The sequence below is a fragment of the Schistocerca cancellata genome, chromosome 2 (assembly GCF_023864275.1).
Source record: "Schistocerca cancellata isolate TAMUIC-IGC-003103 chromosome 2, iqSchCanc2.1, whole genome shotgun sequence".
Classification (NCBI taxonomy): domain Eukaryota; kingdom Metazoa; phylum Arthropoda; class Insecta; order Orthoptera; family Acrididae; genus Schistocerca; species Schistocerca cancellata.
Window position 1 is genome coordinate 369,683,432 of NC_064627.1, and position 27,570 is coordinate 369,711,001.

A 27,570-nucleotide genomic window follows, 5' to 3' on the forward strand; every position below is an offset into this window, starting at 1 on the left:
GTTTAAGGAGTTGTGCACTCTGACTACTGCTTCATAGTATATTCATTGCCTCACGAAGTTTGTCGTAAATAATCCACTACAGTTAAAAAGGAATACCGAAGTACATTATTAAAATACCAGAAGGAAAAATTATGTTCACCACTCCACACTAATTGTGTCTTTACCACAAAAAGTGGAGCACAATGCCGCAAAAAAATTTTTGATCACTTACCCAGTGATATTGAATGCCTGGCAGAAAGCAGAGCAAGACCTGAAAACAAACTGAGAAAGTTTCTCCTTGACAACTCTTTCTGCTGTGCAGAGTTTCTGTTATTGTAATATGTTAAAGTGGAACTAACACGTCTATATGTCGTTTCCTGTAAAAAAATCAAACTTAAAAATCAAAATATCCACGGGTGTACTGCCGGTCTACAGTGTCCAACGGGCACAATATTTCGGCAATCATACATGTCGCCATCACCAGGTTAACTGACGGACTGAGCTCCTGTGAACGTGCCGGCACGGAGATCCGTACGCTATGGCTGCTCAGAGGGAACTGGGTTCGGTCCCGGCGGCGGCCGATTTAAATACCCTCCGCCCGCGGCGCTCTCCCTGCGCTGTCCGCGCCCCACGCCACCGTCGCGCGGTGGAACAGATTTCGACGGCGTCTGAGATGATGTCGGAGTGACGGCTCTGTCCGCCGTGGTCTTCACAACTATACGTTTGCTCGATTTACTCTTGATTAACCCAATCGCTGGTTCCCAAGCCTTGCTAAGATTATAGCCACAGTCACGGTTTATGAGGTCGTCACTGGTGCGAATTTCGATGGCCTCTCTAACAACGCTGTCCCAGTATCTCGACGTCTGTACCAGAATCCTCGTGCGTTCGTACTCCATAGCGTGATTTTCCGACAAACAATGCTCAGCGACCGCCGACTTGCTCGGATACATCAGACGAGTGTGCCTCTGGTGTTCACGGCATCGATCCTCGACGGTACGCATCGTCTGACCAATATACGACTTGCCACATTGACACGGAATCTGGTACACGCCTTCCTCAAACCGAGGTCATCTTTGGCGCTCCCCACCAGTGCACGAGTTTTATTCGGAGGACAAAACACAGTTTCGACCCGGTGTTCCTTCAAAATGCGGGCGATTTTCCCCGAGAGTGCGCCTTTATATGGAATAAACGCACTGCCTACCTCCTCCCTCGTAATTTCATCCATCTCCACAGGTTGTGCTGTAGTGGTTGGGCGGAGAGCACGTTGAATCTGCCACTCTGAGTACCCATTTTTTCGAAATACAGTTCTCAGATGTTCCAATTCCTGGGGTAGACTCTCTGCGTCAGAGATAGTGCGCGCCCTATGTACTAGAGTCTTAAGTACCCCATTCCTCTGTGAAGTGAAGTGTGGTGGCAGCTGTCTGCATGCAAATACAGATCAGTGTGCGTTGTCTTCCGATACACCCCATGACCTAGGGTGCTGTCAGTCCTTCTCTTGACGAAGACATCAAGGAAAGGTAATTTACCCTCCGTTTCAATCTCCATAGTGAGTTTGATGTTGAGGTGTATGGAGTTTAGATGTGTAAGGAAGTCAAGGAGTTTATCCATACCATGTGGCCAGATGACGAACGTCTCGTCCCCGTAACGGAAAAAGCAAGTAGGTTTCCATTCGGATGACGACAGGGCTTCCTCCTCGAAGTTCTCCATGTACAAATTTGCTACCACCGGTGTGAGTGGGCTACCCATGGCGACTCCCTCCGTTTGTTCGTAGTATTCTCCATTAAAAAGAAAATACGTGGAAGTCAAGACATGCCTAAAAAGTTCAGTGGTCTTCTCGTCAAACTTCTGACTAATCAATTCTAGTCACTCTCGCAGGGGTACCCTCATAAACAAGGAAACGACGTCAAAACTCACCATGATATCTGACTCATCCAACCTGAAGCTATCAAGGCGTTTAACAAAATCCACGGAATTACGGATGTGATGAAGGCATTTACCTACATAAGGACTTAATATTCCCGTCAGGTATTTGGCCAACAAATATGTAGGTGCCCTGATGTTGCTGGCAATGGGGCAGATTTACCGGAGGGTGAAAAAATGGCTCAAATGGCTCTGAGCACTATGGGACTTAACATCTTAGGTCATCAGTCCCCTAGAACTTAAAACTAATTAAACCTAACTAACATAAGGACAACACACACATCCATGCCCGGGGCAGGATTCGAACCTGCGATCGTAGCAGTCCCGCGGTTCCAGACTGCAGCGGCAGAACCGCACGGCCACCACGGCCGGCTTACCGGAGGGTGACGCTAAGAAATTGTTACCCCAAGGTCCGGTACCACCTAGACTATATGGACTCCCGAAGGTTCACAAAGAGGGGGTACCATTTCGCCCCATTGTCAGCAACATCAGGGCACCTACATATTTATTGGCCAAATACATGACGGGAATATTAAGTCTGGAGAGAGACCTGCTGACGAAGAGAGTATCGAGTGCTGCTGCCGGAGTGAGACGGGGAGTTTAGTTTCCGGCTGTGTGGCAGCGCAATGTTGCGGGAAAGGTGGTATAACTTCCTCTGAACGCACGTGATTGCTACGAGCGTGTGTACTCGGGACGGCGGCAGTCGTTCTGGACGGGCTGTGTGATAAGGAAGCTCGGCATGGCAACTGTTGACGCGGCATGTCCGCGTTGCTATGGCGGAACTGGGGCGATTGACATAACTCGAGTTGGTGCTGGTTGCAACCTGTCGCCGAATGCTTGTCTGCCTTCTGGACTAACGGTGAGAATTTCTTGACTTGATGTGTCTCACTCAATTTCTGCCCGTGTCGTCGGGTGTGTTTTGCTCTAAGGTCGTGTGCCATGGTGTTTCGCAATTTTAGTAGGCCGAGGCGTGCCCGAAATTCCGATTCAATGATCTGCTGTTATATTGTCAAGTGTAACTATCACTAGAAAAGAGTGTTAACTCTCTGTGCCTTAATAACTGAACCTAAAATATTATCTATGGTTGAAATTTTATTCGGACCCAAGTGCAATAACGATCTTGTATTTTACAATTTGTTGAGTGGTATTATTGTCGTCACATTTACTAAGTCGAAGATTTACGAAGGCCAGTGGGCGTCATTAACAGTTCCTGCCTAGATAGGCGTTATATTTTGAACCATGTGTTTCAATGTTTAGTAATTTTTATTTTATGTGTTATAGAGAGTTGCTGTCATGCCCTTTGTGGACGATTCGCCACGTTGGTGAAGTTTCTGGTTGTTCGGCTGGTCTGTGCCATATTGCTAAAGCAGGCAATCCTAGCACAGCTGATTATAAATTATTCTTAGTGGTGAGGAGCACGGGCTGGTTTTAAGTTCTAACTCACTAACTTCAACCATTCTCAAATATTTCTTGCTACTGATATTCAGGCCCTTCAGGCCTTTCAGGCCGAGTGGCGACGTCACTACCCCTTTTTGGTTATTAATTTTATCTTGTTAGTTTGTTTCATTAAAAAAAACTTTGGTATATGAATTTGTCTTTTGGTTTTTACTGCTCCTTTGGACGAAGTAAATTAACTGTTGGTTTTGCATTCTTGTAGCATTATCAAAACAGCATTTGTGGTTATATTCGATTGGCCCTTCTGGCCGAATGATTAAAGTCATTCTTTTCAGTAACTTATTGTATTGGTCAATAATTAATCAAAAGTGTTGGGTCCTTCAGACCGTGATTATCTCCTTATGTTGAATCTTAAGGTTGTCATTCTGACATTACAGTTGTGAATGTTCAGCGGCCTTTCAGGCCTGGAGTTTAAAAAAATTTATTGTGTTTTGTTATGAACAAGTGTTTTTTAATGTCTAATAAAATTAAATTGTGTTTGAAACTGTAACCTCATTTGGGTCTACGCTTTCACTCCCTGCAGCCTTTGAGTTCTGCTTACCTTACATTTTGGTTAAGTTTTCCCATACCACGACGTATCACCAACCTCCGCCGGGACCAGCCGCACAGTCCATGACTGCAGCGCCTTAGACCGCTCGACGATGTTCAGAGATCTAGATGAATAGTGCGTTCTTCAGCTACTCGTTTGATGTGTTTCAAATAGCTCTGGCCATCCAGATTTACACTTAAATCTAATGTCAAGATAGTTGTCTGAAATGGACGCGACAGATTACCCTTTCTTTTCATTCCAGTTTTGTGTTCCGTCTCTAATAACCCCTTAGTTGATCGAACGCAGAAAAGTCATATTCATTTTTTGTTTCACATCATACCTCATTTTCGAAGTTTGAGAGCACATATGGGTCTGTAATCCTCTTCATTTTTGTACTGCAGTGTACATAACTATAGTAAAAAGCTAATCCAGTCTACAGGGTGTTAGGAGTGTGAGTGCAGATATTTCTGTTGATGACTGAAGACGGTGTACTGAACAACATTACATCGGTACATACTTTACTTGCAGACTAATAATTACAGATATTACCAACAATTGGTTGGTTAGTACCTCCGAGTACAAGTGCTGACAGGCTTAGTGCAATTCGTAGCGCGGTTACAACAATGCACAAAAGTCACGTAGTTGCTTATGTGATGTATTTGCGGGAAAACTGTTACACGCGGAGAAAAACAAGTAACACCTATTAAGTACTAATTATCACAACATCTGTACCTATACCCCTAACACCCTGTAACCGTCATATTGTTAGCGTAACGTTTAAACTTATTTGTTTGAAAACAAAACATTAACTCATAACTGGCGTCCTTTCGTGGTGAAGATACTGATTCCTTGCCATGAGAAACAATCATCGTTCCCAGTACACTCCAGGACAGAATATGACATTACATGGAAAAGGAACTATTTAGTATTCATATCTCTGACCTGACGTTTCTAATCGAGTCAGGTTTTATTCCATTTAGAAGCAGACGTGCCCAGCGACTGTCTTTTTTTCTCCGAGCAGTAAAGGGTACATCAGTGAGTCGCAAATACTGTTCATTGCAAATCTATATTTGGTTCACTGAGTGGCCATCTTCAGTGCAGTAAATGTAAGTTCAAACATTAAAAGCACCTACGTATACACGTAGTCCCAACTGGACTATTCAAATCAAAGGCTGAGTTGACGCTCAAGGAGTGTGGAGCCAAGGAGTGTGAACTCAGCCTTTGATATGAGTAGTCCAGTTGGGACTATGTGTATATATAAGGGGTTTTAATGTTTTAACTTACGTTTACTGCACTGAAGATGGACACTCAGTGAACGAAATCTAGATTTGCAATAAACATTGTTTTCGACTGTTTGCTGTACTCTTCACTACTTCCTACTAATCGTTTAGTAATCCGACTGTTTAAAATTTCAGTCCGTGTTGTAGTTTCATTTGTATAAATTTTATTCACTACACATCTAAGTGCCAAGCTGCATAATTTTGCCCCATATTCAGTAATGTCTTTCAATACTCAACATTTAGTAAATTTCTTTACTGTCTACTCTGTGCTGTTCATTTAATGCATATAAAAAATATAAATTGTTGTCCACTTTTGGTGTCCTCCTTTTCATCAGTCTCCATTTCCTTCGATCTTTTATTCGCTTATTTTCTTTCGCAAACGGTGTCCATTTTTTGTTGTCCTTATTTTACATCAATCTCCTTTTATTTCCAGCTTTCATTCATTTATGTTCTTTCATATATGTTGTCCATTTTTTGTTGACCTCATTTTTCACTAATCTCCATTTACTTCCAGTTTTCATTCCTTTACTTTCTTTCACATATTTTGTCTCCGTAATAAGAGATTCTAGAGTTTACAGCTTCCCATCCAGACAACTACGTTAAGCCATGTAGCTTTCATCTTCACATAAATATCTGCTCATTCCTTCTGGACGAAGTCGAGAGGGTAGACATGTAGAAGTACTCGTACATCATTCTAGCTGAAAGGCTGATGACTTCATTCAATAAGTAAAAAAGAAATCTTTAGATATTTAAGCGTGGCAGAAATAAACGTTACACTTACGTTCAAGAAGTGTTCTCCTCAGGGAGCGATTTCCAGCAGTGAAGTGAAATCTCCCCACTGCCTGTCGCATAGTAGCACACTAAAAACCTGACCGATGTAATAGCCTGTGAGCTTAACCGTCAGATGTTGACCTTAATACAAAATCTGCTATATGACTGATCTAAATGACTAAACTGCTATTTCTATCAGTCCGTATAAATCACCGGAATTTGAATCACCAATGCTAGGAATAATGTTCTGTTGGCGATAAAGGATATTCAAGACTGCCAGCTAGATTATACCATTATTTCTGTGCGCCAGTGTTCTCCCAGATTCCCTATCTGCTCTTCTGGGCATATGATGTGAGAACTGCACAGGTAGTCGGTCTCTTAATTACCTTACTATCGACGACACGGTGAACATTAAGCTTCTCTGGAAATTAACCTGAGGAAAAATACACGGATTCCGCAAGCTGTTTGTCAACTACCTGCCCCTAATGAGGCTGTAATTAATAACTGTTAGACAGCGAAGCTTATGAGCCATACCTATCGCAAATATTTGTCCGCGACTCAGTGCTAACGACGCCGGCCAGCTCCAGCATCGCTGCTGCTGTGGAAAACACTGGAAATTTGAAAGCCAGGCTGCATCGCGGCAGTGCGATACGAGCGCACCCGCGGGCTGCTTTTTTTCGTTATCGGCTCGAAGCTATTTTTGGAACGCGACACCCAGTTGTCGCGATTTATCCCTGCACAGCCGAGTGCTCGCTTGACTGAACAAGTTTCATATGTCAGCGATCGAGCGTTCCTGCAAACAATATTACGGTACCGGAATTAGTTTTTGTTATGAATGGATACGTCCCACTGTGAAAAGAGTATTCCACGGCGATAGGTTAAAGTGTCTATTTCTTGTCACTCGGAATGACTCAGGGTCGTAACATAACCAGTTCTTATGGCATCGCTATTAATTTTTAGTGTCGAATGAATTGGTGCGTAAAAGATGAGGATAGTTAATAAACAACTTCACGTGGCAGACTAAAAAACGAAATATGGTGATGCTAGGACTGTGATGATGGAAAATGTTCCGAATTTTGCTATATTTTTACGAAAATATCAACACGTTGTTAGTAACCCTAACACACAGATAGAATGGTACGAAAGGTGGCACAATGGTTAGCGTATTGGACCAGCACTCTCTAGGAAAGCGGTTCGAATTCCTCGCCCGGTTATCCAGAGTTAGGTTTTCCGTGGTTTCCCCATTACCCCATGTCGCTTAAGGCAAATTCCAGATAATTTCTTTGAAGACAACACTTCCGATTTCCTTTCCCGTCCTTCCAAGCAATCGTATTTGTGTTCCCTGTCTAATGATCTCAATGTCAGATTACTCCGAATGAACAAACAGATGTAGAATAGTTTACTACAAGTTAAGATAATAGGAATATGGCATGCTCGTTATGCTACCAATAGCCACTCTCATATGAAGTGAATGTTAGTGTTGAGGTGTGTCCACGCGATACCATTTTTTCTAGTGCCCTGGAGCATACAAAGGGCATCGGAATCCTATGAATTACGGTTGAATCCCAATGGCTTTTTTGCATTGAATACACCTGTTTTCCGCCAGATCACCGAACTTAAGCAATGTCGGGCGTGGCCAGCACTTGAACGGGTAACTGCCTAGGTACGCCGCGTGCTTTTAGCTGCTTCCCCCTAGCCTTTACAGTAGGGGAAAGGATGAGTAGTGGCATAAAGTCTCTGTTTACCAGTCTTGTTCCTAATCATTAGCTTTCGCGCCAAAGCTCTGGATTAAATTCATGAAGCGAGGGCATGTTACACTGTTAATGGTGACCCGTCCTTCGAATGTAGACGTTAATCTCGGCGAGATGAGTAGGTTATGTGCTGGCACCGGATTTCACCTTCTCCCTTCTCTCATCAACAACATCGTCATCATCATCAGATCATCATCATCATCCAACACGTACATGACACCCCCCCCCCGCATACACACACACACGCATACACGCATACACACACACACACACACACACACACACACACACACACACACACACACACACACATCACAGTCATCTACACTTAACAGCCACACTTAACACACAACTCGCACACATCACAAAGGAAAGGTACCACTGTGAGACAAGGAAACAGAAGCATTTCCAGCTCGGCTGCTGAACTGCTCTTCGGTGTCTCCTAGCCAACAATGTCACAAGAATTTAATTTTTTACAAATGGATCAACGGATAATACAAGGCGTATTCCAAAACTAAGGTCCGGTGACCAATATTTAATTATGTTAGGCCTGAATGAAGTTTGACGCTTGCAGCGCTGCCTACCGAATCTTTACGAAACTACTGCAGTGTTGGTTTGATTTAGCAGTAGTTTGCCAGTCGATGATGATGATGATGATGGTTTGGTTTGTGGGGCGCTCAACTGCGCGGTCATTAGCGCCCGTACGAAGTACCAATTGTTACACAGTCCAATTTTTTCACAGTTCACTCTGACCACTGCCACAAATGATGATGGTGATGAAATCATGAGGACAACACAAATACCCAGTTCCCGGGCAGAGAAAATACTTAACCAGGCCGGGAATCGAGCCCGTACCCCGTGATGCAGACGCAGCAACGCTATCCACTAGACCACGAGCTGCGGACTTTGCCAGCCGATGAGAGCAGATCGCAATAGCCGAGACAGTCGTAGATCCCATAAACCGTGGAGTGTGCTTGTGATTAGATTTCTGATGGTAAAAGGATCTTCAGTTCCTGAAATCAATTGTGAGTTAGGCCAAGTGTAGGGACCTAAAGTAGTGAGTGACAAACAAGTTCGAAAGTGGTGTCAAGACTTTCAGAATGGTCGCATAAATGTTGACGTTGAATAACGGAGTGGCAGATCCAGTATTCAGACCGACGACATCGTTGATCAAATGAACCAAAAACTTCGAATTGATCGCCCAGTGACGATTAGTTGTCTGGGTAATTACAAAATGTTTCTTGAACCTCAACACGATTGTCACTTGACGGCTTGGATATCACAAACTGTGTGCGAGGTGGGTTACAAAAATTCTCACTGAGCGACACAAAGGGCAAAGAATACGTAGTGCACGACAGTTTTTGGAGACCTACAGATAAGATGGAGATGATTTGTTCTCCTACATTGCTACAGACGACAAGAAGTGGTTGTCGTACATCAACGCAGAATCGAAACAACAATCAATGCAGTGGCATTCAAGTCCAACCAAACGAAAAAAAGTATAAGCAATCTCCCTTCTCAAATCTAAAACTGATGGCTACCGTTTTTGGGTATGACAATGGCGTCCTTCTCATTGATTTCATGGACCGTGAGTCTACAATTAGAGCTGACGTACAGTGTGAAACGGTAACCAAACTGAGGCGTGCGATCCAAAATCGATTCCACGGGAAACTGTCGTCTGGTATAACCACCCTTCACGACAACGCACGCCCGAATACCGCTGCTAAAACCAAGGTGAAGAGTCAAGATTTTCGTTGGGAACAACCTTGCACCAAGCGACTATTTCCTCTTCTTGCATTTAAAAAAAGTGGCTGTGTGGACATCGATTTCAAAACGACAATGAAGTCAAACCTGGCATTACCAATTGTTTCAATTCCCAGATGGCAGATTTTTACCCAGAGGGGTTAAAGAAGCAGGTGCAGCATTACAGAAAGTGTATCGATGTTAACTACGATTATGTAGAAAAGTAAAATAAAAACCTTTTCTCATGGCATTTTCTTGTGGCCAAACGAACCTTAGTTCTCTAATACCACATATTCTATTATAATGAACGAACATTCGCTGTAGCGGTCACACATTCACTTAGTATCTTTGCAGTCAAATTTCAGTGCAAGGTTAAATACAGAAACTTGATAATGCGTATCTTCTGGAACGATAACGTTGTTCGTTATGTACACTCCTGGAAATTGAAATAAGAACACCGTGAATTCATTGTCCCAGGAAGGGGAAACTTTATTGACACATTCCTGGGGCCAGATACATCACATGATCACACTGACAGAACCACAGGCACATAGACACAGGCAACAGAGCATGCACAATGTCGGCACTAGTACAGTGTATATCCACCTTTCGCAGCAATGCAGGCTGCTATTCTCCCATGGAGACGATCGTAGAGATGTTGGATGTAGTCCTGTGGAACGGCTTGCCATGCCATTTCCACCTGGCGCCTTAGTTGGACCAGCTTTCGTGCTGGGCGTGCAGACCGCGTGAGACGACGCTTCATCCAGTCCCAAACATGCTCAATGGGGGACAGATCCGGAGATCTTGCTGGCCAGGGTAGTTGACTTACACCTTCTAGAGCACGTTGGGTGGCACGGGATACATGCGGACGTGCACTGTTCTGTTGGAACAGCAAGTTCCCTTGCCGGTCTAGGAATGGTAGAACGATGGGTTCGATGACGGTTTAGATGTACCGTGCACTATTCGGTGTCCCCTCGACGATCACCAGTGGTGTACGGCCAGTGTAGGAGATCGCTCCCCACACCATGATGCCGGGTGTTGGCCCTGTGTGCCTCGGTCGTATGCAGTCCTGATTGTGGCGCTCACCTGCACGGCGCCAAACACGCATACGACCATCATTGGCACCAAGGCAGAAGCGACTCTCATCGCTGAAGACGACACGTCTCCATTCGTCCCTCCATTCACGCCTGTCGCGACACCACTGGAGGCGGGCTGCACGATGTTGGGGCGTGGGCGGAAGACGGCCTAACGGTGTGCGGGACCGTAGCCCAGCTTCATGGAGACGGTTGCGAATGGTCCTCGCCGATACCCCAGGAGCAACAGTGTCCCTAATTTGCTGGGAAATGGCGGTGCGGTCCCCTACGGCACTGCGTAGGATCCTACGGTCTTGGCGTGCATCCGTGCGTCGCTGCGGTCCGGTCCCAGGTCGACGGGCACGTGCACCTTCCGCCGACCACTGGCGACAACATCGATGTACTGTGGAGACCTCACGCCCCACGTGTTGAGCAATTCGGCGGTACGTCCACCCGGCCTCCCGCATGCCCACTATACGCCCTCACTCAAAGTCCGTCAACTGCACATACGGTTCACGTCCACGCTGTCGCGGCATGCTACCAGTGTTAAAGACTGCGATGGAGCTCCGTATGCCACGGCAAACTGGCTGTCACTGACGGCGGCGGTGCACAAATGCTGCGCAGCTAGCGCCATTCGACGGCCAACACCGCGGTTCCTGGTGTGTCCGCTATGCCGTGCGTGTGATCATTGCTTGTACAGCCCTCTCGCAGTGTCCGGAGCAAGTATGGTGGGTCTGACACACCAGTGTCAATGTGTTCTTTTTCCATTTCCAGGAGTGTATTTGCTGCAGATAGCAGATATTGTGGGAAGCAACAACGCTTCATTGCCTGGAAACAGATTATTCGTTTCCTAGTTGAAGCTACTAGTTTCATGTTTGAAAACAAAATATTTGAGACTTTTTTGAAACCACGGAATGCACCAGGTAGGTTCTTAGTAAGTATGAAGCTTAGCTGCACTGTGTAATACTTTTCCAGTAATGAAACTGTTTCACTATAATACATTCAGATGTACAAAGATAATAGATTAGCACATATTATGCACCATTGGGAATTGCTCCGAAATTGTGAAAATTGTAACTCTGTCTGGGTAAAGGTACCATTGAATTCATTGTCAATGTTGCCCAGTCGAAGATTTATTTGAAAATTAAATTTACGGAAGCTTTTTCAGACTGTTACGAGTAAAATTTAATACTTTGTGAGTTATTCAGTCGTATGCCCTTTTTATTACTAGAAGAATATTCTTAAATGGTCTGAGACTAACTTACAATAGCCTAGGATACACTTCTAAATGCACACGCACTTCGAAAACAGGTTGCTTACAATTCGCAACTTTTGTTCAAACAGAGAACGAGATATCCACCGAGGGTGAGATGCTACACGCTTTTGCTCTTCTATTTCCAAGAAAAAAGGCATGCGCCTTATGCATGCTTTCGTTGCGCAGTTGAAGATGAAAACAAGTGCATTTGCAAACTCTAAGAAGAAAGGTACCTCGTAGACACACCATTACGCCGATCACAAGCATTCAAGAGTCATCAAATGAAGTGGAAACACGACAACTGGTATCTACAGTTCTCAATGTCGTCAGTAGGAAAGTGAGCTCGGACCAGAATAACTATTCGGCTTTCGGGACTACTCTATCGAATGGACACGTAAAATTTAGCTTTAAACTTAATTTTGTTTCTAACGGGAAACAAACCACGGCTTTCCGTCGACATGGTCGTCGCATGACTGACTTGATCAGCAATATTTTTTGGGCTGCCATCACATATACACTGAAAAAGTGAAACTGCAGATATATACCGAAACAAGAGAAGAGTAGCCCCTGATAACACTTAGGCGAAACACCTAGTATGAGGGGGAAAAGTTATTACTAGTCTTGCGAAAAATTCTTGGTCGAATTATTTCAGATTTTTATATGTTACTCTGACGGACATTCGCATGTACCAATTTCAAAAATATGTCTAAGGTACAAATGGGAAAATGTTGCTACAATAAACCGCAGAAAATTCTTGACCAATTTACATAAAGTATCAGTATATTTATTTCCAGTCCAGTATATTTATTTCTGGACCAAAGAACATACTGATTAAAAACTCCAGGCTATAAACCAAGATTTCAATTTCGCCATGTCCCCCAACCAAAAAATTATCTACTCACAAAACGAAATTTTCATTTAACTGAAAAATAAATTATTCATTTAAAATTTAATATTCAAAAAACTAAATTTAAAAAATAAAATAAAAGTACTAACAGTTATTCAAATTGCATAACATGAATCAGACGACCTTTATTTTGTTTTTTATCTCGATATATGAAATTCAATCCAATAATTTTCTCTAATTTTTCATCGTACTCTCAAAAGATTTTAGTATAACGATCTGGAAGCGTAATTTTAAATTTATCATCTAAGTAATAACTTTTTCACCATATTTAGCTGACAAAATTTCAGCTTTTCAAACATTGTAGGATTTATGTTTTTTCATCTCCGATAATTTAGTGAATACTTCTGCACAACCATTACTATAACTGTCAAGTTCACTTACCATATTTTCAACGCTCTAAATTTGTTCATTTGGTTGATTTAACTTATACAGAAAAAATTTGAGTTTTCAAAAATTAAAAGGATTGGAATACTTCTAATTTTTGAAAATCTTAAGTTTTCATATAGATAAAATCACATTGCTATGGTTTCAGCTACCAAATTTTGGCTACATTTTAATTTTTGTATTTCTTACCCTTTTTTTAAAATGGAGACTGAAAGGACAACAAGAAATGGACAAAATATGTGAAAGAAAGTAAAGGAATGAAAACTGGAAGTAAATGGAGATCAGTGAAAAATGAGGTCAACAAAAAATAGACAACATATATGAAAGAACATAAATGAATGAAAGCTGGAAATAAAAGGATATTGATGTAAAATAAGGACAACAAACAATGGACACCGTTTGTGAAAGAAAATAAGTGAATAAAAGATCGAAGGAAATGGAGACTGATGAAAAGGACACCAAAAGTGGACAACAATTTATATTTTTTATATGTATTAAATGAACAACATAGAGTAGACAGTAAAGAAATGTACTAAATGTTGAGTATTGAAAGACATTACTGAATATGGGGCAAAGTTAGATAAACCTAGATTGATTTGTAAAAAGTGTATTAATAAGGATCGACTTAGTAGATATTATTCGAACAAAAACAATAACAAAAATAACATTTTGAATAGTATCGATGATATGAGGCAGATATTAAAAAAGTGCACTAAATGTGAGACAGTAAAAAGTGTAACAGAATATGGGAAGACTTTAGGTAAACCTACATCAATTTGCAAAAAAGGTATAAATAATGGTCATATAAGTAGATACTTATATTAAAGTGACTAGCACCCAGAATAGTATGGAAAACGTGCAGGTGGATATAGACAACAAGTAAAATAATAACCAAGAGTAATATAGACAACAAAAGTAATATTGAAAATGTAATCCATGTAATATTATAAAGAATTTAGTATTTTGGAAAACATCATGGAAAAATACTATCAAGTTGTAGATATTGTAAAAAAATTAAGAAGGTGGGAAAACAAAGAAAATACTACTCCAACTCAAAATAGGTTTTATAACTTACTAAAAATCTGTAGTAATAAATGGAAGAAGACAGAAACGGTAAAATTATAGGTCTTTTTTACAAGAATAGAACGCATTACCAAGATAAGAGGGAAAAATTAAATCGTCTGTTAGACCAAGAATACCTAAAGTCGAATGTTTGGATTCAATTTTACTTAAAAACGGTTGTGTAAAAATTACAATTCACGATAAAGAAAAAGACACATTTGTAGAATTAAAAGACTTTAAAAAAACTTAGTAGAAAGAAACGTGTAAAAAAGAGTCTTAAGGTAATTAACAAATGTTATATGGAAGAAAACTAATCGGATTCTAACGAAGAAAGCGAAACAGATAGTGATAAATATTATATACCAATTTCCACAAGAAGAAGTTGTAAAAGACCCTAATGGTGCACGAATTTACGGGAGGAGGACTTAATTTTTGTTTGTTGTTGATTTTATCGTCGTGTAGCATTTTTGAAACATAAACAATATATTTTTACTAAAAATTTTTAAGCTAAATAGTTGGTAAATATCAGCAATGTAACAAATTAACGATGAACGTTAATTACCATACGATCAACGTTAACGATCAACGGTAATTACCATGCGATCAACGTTAACGTTCCACGAGAAAGAAAACGCTGTGCTGTGCTGTGAAAATCTGCGATTTCATTTTCTTTCGTGTGGGTAGTTTCTACTACGCTAGCAAGGCATGTAAACGATAAGACATACAGTTTTTCACCAACATATTCTTTCTCCTTATACACAATTTGAAACAAAAAGCATACAAATTAATCTGTTATTTTTGTTTTTTTTTCTTGCGAGCAGCTTTACAAAAAAACAGGAAATGTGTATTTATGGTTACTAGGTTTATGATTATAATACTGCTAAGGAATCTGAATCGTTCGAAATTTGGTAATCCTACCCACTAGAAGATTAAAAATATGCGAAATAGTATCACTGAAGTTGCTATCCACACAGATTCAGCAGCTGGAAAGGCCTCTCTCATACCTCGATTTACAATGATCCCAGTCGACATGCCCACTCATTTTACTCTACTTCAGTTCCTAATCAAGGTTTCATTTGCAATAACAATAAACAAAGGTCAAAGTCAGAGAGAGGAGTAAGATGACAGACGAGGGATTGGGCGGGGGGGGGGGGGGGGAGAATGGACATGGAGAAGGAGCAGAAGGTGATGCACAGAGAGAGGGAGAAGAAGAGGAGACGGACAAAGACAACGAGAGGAGGAGACGGACAGAGAGAGGGGAGGAAGGACTTTAGGATGTGTGTCCAGTTCCCGTATATATTTAGCAATTGTGAAGCATTGCCGGGTTCAATAACTTACATATAAAATTCATTTTATATATCTTCTAATTAGAATTACATGACACTCACACGGGATTCCAGTTTTCATTGCAAATATAAATTCTTTGTTACCGATCTTTTGCAAAATATTGTTAATAAAAATTATGTGAATTAAAAAAAGTTGCAAATTAAATTTATGGAGAAAAAATGAAACATCAAATACTATTTTTTTGGACTGTGTCCATTGTTTTATACCACAGATGTGATCTGACACAATCCAGAGTGATAAGAATCGTACAACATACAAAACAATAATTTTCACGGCATCGATGACACTGTTTAAATGCAGCATTTTTATCACATTTTCTCTTAACTCACGGGCAATTTTCATTAAAACTATAATTAGATACATGTTAATCAGCATTTTTCATCTGTATGTATTTTATGCTTCACGGAAAAGCTCGTAGAACATGCACCTTTGTTTGCATAGAACAGGAATCGAATCCAAGCTGTCTGCTTGGCGGACAAGCATTGCACCGCATAATCACCCTAAATTATTGTTATTTTGCTGAATTAAAGACACTCTGAAAACTTCGAAGTCGATTTTCTCGAAAATTTTTGAGAGTTACATTAAATTGATTTGACTGATATTTGAGGTTTTAAGTTCACGTACCCTAAACACGAGAGCGTGCTGAAAAGTAATGTCTCCGAATTTTGTATTCTGCTCTTAGCATCGGATGAGGTATTACATGCCATTCGTATTACTCCATAGAGTTTCCCACTTAGCTGACACAAGTTGCAAGCCTCTGTCGCTAGAGGGATCCGAATTGTAGCGTGTAACATGGCGGAGAGTAACGTAACTATGTCGGTGCTTGAGAGACTCTCAGAAAACTGGAAATACGAATTCGAAGAGTTCTACCACATATGGAGCACCCTCTCCTTCAGCATGACAATGTCAGTCCACATATGAGCGTTGCGACATCTACAACAATACGCCAGCTTGGGTTCACTGTCATCTATCATGCTTCATACAGTCCCTATGTGGCCCCATCCAATTTTCACCTGTTCCAAAACTTAAAGAACATCGGGGACTTCACTTTGATAGTGATTAAGAGGTGCAAGCAGAACTGAGGCTGTGGCTCCGTCAAAAAGTCAAACATTCTCTCTCTCGTTGGGAGAAATGTGTTCGTCAACAGGGTGACTATGTTGAGAAATAAGTATGTAGACATGAAGATATGTTAACAACGTCTGTTTTATGTAAAAAAATTTAAGGTTATTCACATAAGGTTCGGAGGCATTAGATTTCAGTATGCCTACGTATAAAAAACTACAAAAATACGACTGCTGTGTGGTCTCCTTGTGAGATTCTCTGTTGTGTGGCACCCTCTGAAGACTACCGCTGTGAACCGCGACTAGTGGAGATATAACAATATTCGTCTATACTTCATTTAAATTTTATAATTTTTTGCTTTAAAATAGTCGCATATTGGCACTATATTTTCTGTATATGTAAAGTAAGGTGTACTATATTGGAAGTTGAAGTTCTTTTCATTGTATGTGAGTAATGTATGTAAAATACTATGTAAATTGTTTATTACTTAAATAATTTTCTGATGACATTTTGTATTTAAAATATTTTTCTGTATAAATTGTTCATGTTGACGTAAATTTGACAATTATAAGAAATGGTCACGCTTAGGAACAATGTAAGAAATAGGTGTTATGTAAAAGCCAGTGTGTTTATGTTTGAAACGAAAGTGACCCTGGGGAGTGGAAAAGGTGGCAAGGGCGAATTGGCGCGCTACTTAGAGCAAGCGCGGGAAGTAAGTCACACAGTCCGTAGGCAGCAGTGATTGAGGCAATACCCTTGTGAAGCAGGAGAAGCTTTGCCTACAAGTTTGCACAAAAATGACTCGGATGAAAACTGCAAACGACTTACGGCATAGTTGCGAGTTGTTGGGCTACTGTATGTAAAATTGAACAACGTTAAGAAGAGAAATTGAGCCCTTACAGCAAGATAGTTGCAGGCCGCACTGTGAGAGTGTAGCCGTCATAACTGTTCGCCAGTCCAAGCCTACAGCCACCAGATAAGATTTTTTTTGTATTCTACTTTTGTACATCGCGAATCATTAACATCAACTGTGGATAATCATTCTTGAACTTTAAAAAACTGGTTCACACTGTTACAGGGTGTTTCAAAAATGACCGGTATATTTGAAACGGCAATAAAAACTAAACGAGCAGCGATAGAAATACACCGTTTGTTGCAATATGCTTGGGACAACAGTACATTTTCAGGCAGACAAACTTTCGAAATTACAGTCTGGGAAACTCTATAGTACGATATTTTCCACATATCCACCATGCGTAGCAATAATATGGCGCAGTCTCTGAATGAAATTACCCGAAACCTTTGACAACGTGTCTGGCGGAATGGCTTCACATGCAGATGAGATGTACTGCTTCAGCTGTTCATTTGTTTCTGGATTCTGGCGGTACACCTGGTCTTTCAAGTGTCCCCACAGAAAGAAGTCACAGGGGTTCATGTCTGGCGAATAGGGAGGCCAATCCACGCCGCCTCCTGTATGTTTCGGATAGCCCAAAGCAATCACACGATCATCGAAATATTCATTCAGGAAATTAAAGACGTCGGCCGTGCGATGTGGCCGGGCACCATCTTGCATAAACCACGAGGTGTTCGCAGTGTCGTCTAAGGCAGTTTGTACCGCCACAAATTCACGAAGAATGTCCAGATAGCGAGATGCAGTAATCGTTTCGGATCTGAAAAATGGGCCAATGATTCCTTTGGAAGAAATGGTGGCCCAGACCAGTACTTTTTGAGGATGCAGGGACAATGGGACTGCAACATGGGGCTTTTCGGTTCCCCATATGCGCCAGTTCTGTTTATTGACGAAGCCGTCCAGGTAAAAATAAGCTTCGTCAGTAAACCAAATGCTGCCCACATGCATATCGCTGTCATCAATCCTGTGCACTATATCGTTAGCGAATGTCTCTCGTGCAGCAATGGTAGCGGCGCTGAGGAGTTGCCGCGTTTGAATTTTGTATGGATAGAGGTGTAAACTCTGGCGCATGAGACGATACGTGGACGTTGGCGTCATTTGGACCGCAGCTGCAACACGACGAACGGAAACCCGAGGCCGCTGTTGGATCACCTGCTGCACTAGCTGCGCGTTGCCCTCTGTGGTTGCCGTACGCGGTCGCCCTACCTTTCCAGCACGTTCATCCGTCACGTTCGCAGGCCGTTGAAATTTTTCAAACAGATCCTTTATTGTATCGCTTTTCGGTCCTTTGGTTACATTAAACCTCCGTTGAAAACTTCGTCTTGTTGCAACAACACTGTGTTCTAGGCGGTGGAATTCCAACACCAGAAAAATCCTCTGTTCTAAGGAATAAACCATGTTGTATACAGCACACTTGCACGTTGTGAACAGCACACGCTTACAGCAGAAAGACGACGTACAGAATGGCGCACCCACAGACTGCGTTGTCTTCTATATCTTTCACATCACTTGCAGCGCCATCTGTTGTTAAAAATTTTTACAGGACAAATGTGTCGCTTGCAGCGAAACAGCTCTTTACTTGCTGGCTGCCAGAGCCCACCTAGTGAGTGGTCCTGTGCGTCGTGTTGCAGGCTGACAACCATGTCGTCGCGCTCTAAGGAAAAGATGGCGGCCGCGTTCCGGCGGCTGTTCCGGCCCAAGCTGGCGTCGTCAGGAGCGGGCGAGGCGGCCGGAGACGCTGCGTCCGGAAGCGGATCCCCGGCCGTGGCGGGCGCCGCCGCCTCCAGCTCCTCCTCCGCAGCGGGGGCGGCCGCTGCTGGCGCCAGCGGTGGTGGCGGCAGCAACTCCAACTCTCCCGTGGCAGCCGCGAGGCGGCTCCTCAGCAGGTCAGGAGGCGCAAAGCGCAGCGCTTTCTCTCAACTTTTTTTTTTTTTCATTTCTTTTTTACACCTCAGTTTCCTCTGTTTTGGTGCAGTCCTCCATCCCACATTATGAGTTGATGTTTTTTCCATCTTGTGGCGCGTACCCCCGGACTCCAACCGCGTGCTGATGTAGTCGACGCCGTAGAGCTGCTACTGCCACAGCTCTCGCGGCAGAGAAGAGACACGATGCGATTTAACGTCAGTCCCCGTAGATTAACGGGAGAAAAAACCCGAAAAACTTCCGAAAAGGCGTTCCTCGCGTAGTCGTTGTATCTCAATACAAGACCGCGGCGTTTCCACTTATGCGAACTCATATAATTGATGCTTTTTATTATTAATATTGTATTGTTAATAGCCCGGATTTGCAGTAGTTATTAATTCTTCTCTCGTTCGCATAGCACACACCACTGATTGCGAGGAAATATTTCAGTTAACAGTTTTTTCTTACGCTGTTGTCTCGTTGCTATGGAATTGTTGTGCTGGTATGCAGCGAGATCCAGAGATACTCTTTGATTCAGCCTTTGTACGATTGCGTCGTAATACGAAAATATTTTAAAGTTCACTTCTCAACTAATGACGTGAATATTTGCACTTCAATGAAATAGTCTTTCATGAGTAGTCGTTGATTTAGTCATTTATCAAACTATTTAATGATGTAGTCCACGCCGAGTATTTAACTGGTAACGAACAGTTTATTGTTATTTTGTCACTAAATACTTATAACTCCCGCACCACACGCACACGGAATAGTTTAGTTAAGTCAGTCCGATTGAGTTATAGTTTCTTGGCAATTACCACAACTCAACACTTTAGCGTAATTGTTTTATCTTCATGATGTCGTGTACTTGGGTCCTACTCAAGACTAATTGCGTGTATCCTTTCATAGAATGTTCACTTTTCCTTAAGGTCCAACTAATTTAAAGTCAAGTCCAATGTTCACTACTTCCGTTATTAGATTTCAATTAACCCTTAGTGATCCCGTCACGCAACAAACACTTCTAAACTCGAAAACAATCTCATCACGATTCGCAATCTCAATAATTCAGATCAGAACTGCTCTCGTACGTCTGCACTGGATGAGTTCTAGCAAGCGACTTCTTCTGTGGAAGAGCATTGTAGGTGCATTGAATCTCTTCGTTGCGCTTACAACTCTCTTCCGCATAAAAGTTATCTCTGATGACATTACTTTGGACTTAACTTTTGAGATAACAATTTCACATTTGTCACATGGATATTCGTCCATTGCTGAAATACGATGTTTCTTCTTTCTCTTTCGCTAACAAATATGCTCAGTTGTGTACAATGTAGTTATTACAAAACTCTCGTGTTAGCTCATCGGCAAAGAACTTTCCCTACTTCATGTTATTTCTTAATTGACTTTAAGGTGTTCGTTGGGGCGTTACAATCTCTACATTTCTCATTTCTACTTGTGGTCATTGAAACTGCAACACCAAGAAGCTCAGTAAACGAAATAGATTATTTTATTGTGCCTATACAGTAACGATTGCGGTTATCGCTGAAGCAAACGTTTTTCGATTACAGTGGTTCCTTTCGTTTCCAGTTTAACCTGACTGTTGAAACCGCTCAACATAAAGGGTTTCTGAAATAACCGATTTTCGGTTTTTACGTTCCTGTTATTTCTAGCAATAAACGTAGACTTCGAACGAAGAACGAAAAAACATGTTGGCGGAGAAGAGCTGGGGATCTCGATCGATATTGAGTTCATTTACGGCAGAAACTGGTCTCATTGTCTCCAGCATGGATGGCAAAAGTGAAGGAGGCAGGTGCGGCGACAGCGTGAACGAAATGTCATAAGCTGTATCATCACTACCTTCCGAACTTCACAAAAGCTCTCCTACGAATCTTACAGAACTAACATTCCTGCAAGGAAGGGTATTGCGAAGACATGGCTTAGCCATGACCTTCCAAATTTCACAGAAGCTTTCCTGTGAAGTTTGGAAGTTAGGAGACGAGGTGCTGGCAGATGTAAACCTGTGAGCAGGTATCGTGAGTCGTGGTTCGGTAACTCAGCCGGTAGAACACTTGCCGGTGAGAAACAAAGGTCAAGTCTCAATCCGGCACACAGTTTTAATCTCCTATGAATTTTCATGTCAGCGTACATTCCGCTTCAGAGTGAAAATTTTGTTCTGGAAAGGTTCGTATTCCTCGGAACCTTTACACATGAATGCGACTATTGTGATGTGCGTGCAGAACCGGGGCTCGTCTGAAACAGCGATTTGTTGTCACTCTCGTGTTGTTTGTTGTCTTTGGGCGCACTACTGTCGGTGTGCCCCTCTCGGCTCCCGTGTCACTAGCACCCTCAACAATCGTTGCCGTGCTGACAGTCCGTGATATTCCAGGCGTCTTCGCCCTGGCCATGTGCGTGTTTGTATCACTGCAAACAAGCCCGTTTCCTGAGTCAAGCTACGTGATGTGGCTGTGAGATCCTGCACGGCCGAGAGGAAAAGTTTCTGTCCTCTCTGGCGCTAGTTGCGTGGGCTCATTGAGTCCCTGTACAGTTTTGAGTACGGCGTTGTGTACGACCCCCCGAGCCCGTCGTTTCCTTATCTGCATCAGCTCGTGGCATCCTGACCAACGCGAGCAGCAACATCGCGCAAAACTGATAGGCTACGATCCGGCTGCTGTCGAATTCCAACACATGTTGGTAGATGTTCCTCCTCCTTACAAGCTGCAAAGCTGGATCTTTTCACAGACAACATTCAAATGCTATGGAGACCTTACAGCATAATCTTTACTTATACACTGCTGCGCAAAACTTAAGGACGAAAGTCATTTTCCATATGTGTCACTGCCAAGTAGCAAAGTTCGATGAAACTTCGACCATACAAAGAAAGAACTGCCACAGTAGAGTATAGAAGATAACTGGAAGACATACACAGAGAGACGAACAGAAATGACACTTTTATTCAAAGACAGTAACTGCACTGAAGTCATCCCAATTAATGATGGCCCCTGGACATTACAAAAGGCGGAGCATGATTATTAACACCTTAAGGACCAGATAGTTCTGTTCCAGCTTACCACAGTGGCCGTGTATTGTGTCCGCCTGACTTGCATGCAGCCCGCCCAACATAGCTGCCTTGCAGGTCCTCTAATCTCCTTTCGGTACCCTATGTTGTTTGTACCCAACAGTATTTTTTCGGCTAGCTGCTGTGTTTTTGCATCTGCCCGTAAACCAATTTACATCCCATCAGTTTTGCATCTTTTTATTTTGCAATGTTGTTGTTTGAACAGAAAACGTTTCTGTGCATTAAGAAACAATAATTTTTAATGTATGCATAAAATAACCACCTTTATAAACTATAACTGTGATATAATTATAAACAGTATTTGAGAGTGTAATTACTATCCTATTCTATTGATCATATTACGTTCAAACTTGGAATTCGTGCTCACCACATGTTCTAGTAGTTCTTCAGTGTGTAGTACTTGTCGCAGCACACTCCCTTGTGAACAGGTACCTTCCAGAACAAGCAGATGTAGCGGGTTCCCTTCCCAGCTTATGTGTACTACGAACTTTGCAGGACATGGAAGGGTATTTTCTGGTCCCTGATCCAACCATTTCCTCCAAGTTGTCTTTCCTCATATTCCCTGATAGTCTTTCAGGATGGTCTTGTTGAGGTTTCCGAGACGTGGGAGTTTTTCTAGGGTCTTCGTCTTCTTCTCCATCATCCCCTTCAGCATTCACTTCAGGCTGCAGTATCAGGCTGTCTACAACAGGAATGACTTGTATTAATCTTCTTTCCAAGTTTCTGCGTTCTGTACACAGTGAAGCCATTGAATAGGGCACAGCTGATCAACCAGGGTACTACCTTCTTGCTCTTTCTGAGAAATGATTAGTACGGCAAATATTGGTTTGCTCTGTCCACACCCTTGAAGTATTTATCGAACTGAAGGATACAGTCAGAATTCTTTACAACACCACTCATGCTTTCTACACTCTTCATCGTAGCTGGATGTACAGTGCTAACTATTCGCACCACTTGCTTGAACTTCCAAGCTTGTAAAACTACACTCCCTTCCGGCAGTGCACGCTTTCCCTTTTCTAGAGATTGTTTACAGCAGCTGAAAAGTCAGTTCGAAGACCCCTATTGGCCCTTATTGTCCCATAGACCCCACGCTTCTGTGCAAGCGAATTGTCTGCAGTTTCACACTGTTATAATAGTTGTCCTGATAGACATACGTCAGACGTCTAAATGTTGTGCCAATATGGAAAAAGTGGCTTCATCCAGTATGTTTCATATGCAACTGTTGTGGCCTCACATACCATTAGCACAAGTAGGCCATATTTCACCACAATTCCAGATTGTAGATCATAAATCCAAGGAACCGTGTCCTCGTCAAATAATATCTCTTGGATGGGTTTATACACAGTCTGAAAACGATCCACAAAATGCTGGAGAATCTGTCGGACGTTATAGAGTCAGTCTGCTGGATCATCCTGTCGTGAATTGTCGGAAAAGTGCCGTGCGTTCCACATCTGTTGCCATCGATTGCGACTCATCAGCTGTCCGACGTTAGGAGTTTCAAACAAAGGGTCTGTGCTCCATTAGTATCGATAACTGACCATTCTAACTTGTCCCATCACAAGTATGATCGCTAAAAATCATTTTATTTCAAGAACTGAAATGTCGGTCCACTTTATTGTCTTGTGTGAGGCTATATATTAATGTAAATTCTGACCGCGATGTAGATTAGATTGTGTTACGAAAACATCAAATAATTCGTCACCAAAAGAGCGAGTACAACCTCTGAAGTACAATATGGATTATCGGGAACAGTTGTAAAGCCTATCTGACCTCCAAAGGTTCCAAATATGTGACTGGATTGTCATTCGTATAGCCATTTCTTGTATCCGTTCCACGTAAACAAATGTCTACCCCGTCATCAGTACTAGCATCACTCTCACTCACCAACACACGTAGCTGTTTTGAGTGTTTTCAATGTTTAATTGACGTAGAGGGCCGAAACTCACTGCCACTATCATTAGTAGTATCGCAGTTGTCATTCTCTGTATCCCTTGGTGCATCCCATAAGGCATCTGCATATAAACCATGAAACATTTCACCGCCACACAAAGTCGTTGCCAATGACACGCTATCTTGTGCGATGACTCCTGGAGCGTAAGATCATCCTTGTATCCATGCAGATTTCATTGCTATCATGATCGGACAAGTGGTTAAACAAAACGGCACTAATATCTTGTCCATCGAATAACGCTAGGTACAGGAATTTTTAGACCGTTTCTACTTATGAAATAAGTAGACATACAAACTTCGCTTTTCGTCAGTTAACGATGTATTCGACTCTCATACACAATAAAACTCTCACTTTCAACATAAATATATAACTTCCGATAAGTACCTCGTACAGTCGAACGTCAGGAACAAATTAAATTGCAGTTAAAAGAAAGTTGGCTTTGATGCCATAACTTTCCTTAACATAAATCAGAAAATAAATCTTGCCTATAGCAAGGTTACGTCAAGAGTTTTCAAGAGTTCTTTTTCAACTGTCTTTGTTTTAATAACAAAAGTCAAAGACCCAGTAAGCACAGAGCTTCATATAAACTCCATGGTTCTTCCTTACACACTCACTAAAACATATAGGGATTGCCCGACAGGCACTTGTCGGTGCCGTTAGTCTGCCGCGTCTACTTTCTTCCCGCGACTGATTTTAAACGTACACACACAAACATGTGACGCGCAGTAGACAGGATTCTACCATCCCACACTCATATCCAGAATCTCGTGTGTTCGAGACGGTAGAAGGCTGAGTGGTTCTATAATTTACACAGAAATTCTCGAATCACTACACTACGCCATGCCTTGCCCGCAAATGGTACAAACTTTGTCCACCGGAGAGTACAACAGACGTAAACGACGCCCGCGTGGGAATAGGAAAACGGAGATTTCTGTTCCCTGTCAGCCGCCGCTGGCCTCTATAATACGGAGATCTGAGGGCCCGTCATCCGTGTGTCAGTAGGGTCTGTGATCGCCATGGACAGCAGTGCACCCTCTGTAGCGTGCTCCCGCGCTGACCACAAGGTTGGTGAGGAGATCTTGTAGTACGGCGTTCCACTCGTTCACAAGCGCAGTAGGCAACAGCTGGGTAGTCGTTGGTTCATGTGGACGTGCTACAAAACTGTCTCCAGCGCAACCCACACGTGCCTGATTGGATTTAAGTCGGGGAAAAAGGCAGGCCATTCCATTAGCCGAATATCATCTCGTACCAACGGCTCCACCAACTGCGCTGTTCGCCGAGCGGTTCTAGACGCTACAGTCTGGAACCGCGCGACCGCTACGGTCCAAGGTTCGAATCCTGCCTCGGGCATGGATGTGCGTGATGTCCTTAGGTCGGTTAGGTTTAAGTAGTTCTAAGTTCTAGGGGACTGATGACCTCAGAAGTTAAGTCCCATAGTGCTCAGATCCATTTGAACCATTTTGAACTGCGCTGTTCAATAGGGACACGCACTGTCATCCATAAAAATGAAATCAGCGGTCAGTGCACCCTTGAAAAACATATGTGATAAAGCAGTACAATGTCCCACTAACGTTGACGGACGAGAGTAATGTGTTCAAATACTTGGAGGTCTACATTATGTCTCCCCACACTATAATACAGGATCTCCAAAACGATCATGTTCGTAAATGTTCCCGAGTGATTACGTGTTCCCACTTCTCGCTATATGAGGGAACGTCTAGAATCGCTACTTAGACGGGACCTGCTTTCATCTTAGGAGGGAGCTCGTCATCGCTCGTCGTTAGTTCAATCACTACGCTCTTGGCACCATCGCAAACAGAGCCGCCGATGTGCAGATGTCAACGGAACACAACGTACTGGTAGTAGGCAAAAGGAACCATGCAGTCGCCGCACCACTGTGAAGCGTGAGATGCGTGTCTTCCACTGATGTTAAATGTAGTTGCACTTGCACTTGCACTTGCACACGCTATTTCAAATGATTCCTTTCTTGCTTATTGCACAGCGTGGCGGCCATCTGCTGCTATAGTTGAGCGTGGACGACCACCGTTTTGAACTCTCCCTATACACGTGAAACAACGCTGTGAGCAACACCAAACTCCTGGCCTGCACTTATTGCATTTCGTTCTTCTTCGTGCTCCCCGGTGATTCTCCCCCGTATGAAGTCGTCCAGAAGTTCTCTCTGGGCTATGTTCTACTGAAAAACATCGCCACAATACACCTTAAAGTGTATTAGTTGAGCCGCCCAGGGTGGCCGAGCGGTTCTAGGCGCTACAGTCTGGAACCGCGAGACCGCTACGGTCCCAGGTTCGAATCCTGCCTCGGGCATGGATGTGTGTGATGTCCTTAGGTTAGTTAGGTTTAAGTAGTTCTAAGTTCTAGGGGACTGATGACCTCAGAAGTTAAGTCCCATAGTGCTCAGAGCCATTTTAACCATCTCCCCCTCTCCCCCTCTCCCCCTCTCCCCCTCTCCCCCTCTCCCCCTCCACCGAGCGGGGTGGCGCAGTGGTTAGACACTGGACTCGCATTTGGGAGGACGACGGTTCAATCCCGCGTCCGGCCATCCTGATTTAGGTTTTCCGTGATTTCCCTAAATCACTCCAGGCAAATGCCGGGATGGTTCCTCTGAAAGGGCACGGCCGACTTCCTTCCCAATCCTTCCCTAATCCGATGAGACCGATGACCACGCTGTCTGGTCTCCTTCCCCAAACCAACCAACCAACCTATCCTCTCCCCCTCTCCCCCTCTCCCCCTCTCCCCCTCTCCCCCTCTCCCCCTCTCCCCCTCTCCCCCTCTCCCCCTCTCCCCCTCTCCCCCTCTCCCCCTCTCCCCCTCTCCCCCTCTCCCCCTCTCCCCCTCTCCCCCTCCCCCTCTCCCCCTCTCCCCCTCTCCCCCTCTCCCCCTCTCCCCCTCTCCCCCTTCTCCCCCTCTGCCCCTATCCCCCTCTCCCCCTCTCCCCCTCTCCCCCTCTCCCCCTCTCTCCCTCTCCCCCTCTCCCCCCACTCCCCCCACTCCCCCCACCCCCCCACTCCCCCCACTCCCCCCACTCCCCCCACTCCCCCCTCCCCCCCACTCCCCCCTCTCCACCTCTCCCCCCTCTCCCCCCTCTCCCCCCTCTCCCCCCTCTCCCCCCTCTACCCCCTCTACCCCCTCTACCCCCTCTCCCCCCTCTACCCCCTCTCCCCCCTCTCCCCCCTCTACCCCCTCCTCCCCCTCTCCCCC

The 27,570-nt window shown here is 43.4% G+C and overlaps 1 protein-coding gene across 1 annotated transcript in view; it reads left to right on the forward strand.

The window, feature by feature from the left end:
* Positions 1-27,570, forward strand: part of LOC126161764 (ubiquitin-conjugating enzyme E2Q-like protein CG4502) — a 665,340-nt gene that overhangs the window by 531,280 nt on the left and 106,490 nt on the right. Inside the window, exon 4 of the mRNA XM_049917821.1 lies at positions 19,060-19,314. Coding sequence (XP_049773778.1) covers positions 19,070-19,314 — 245 coding nt within the window. The 5' untranslated portion in view covers positions 19,060-19,069. The remainder of the gene's footprint in view (positions 1-19,059; positions 19,315-27,570) is intronic.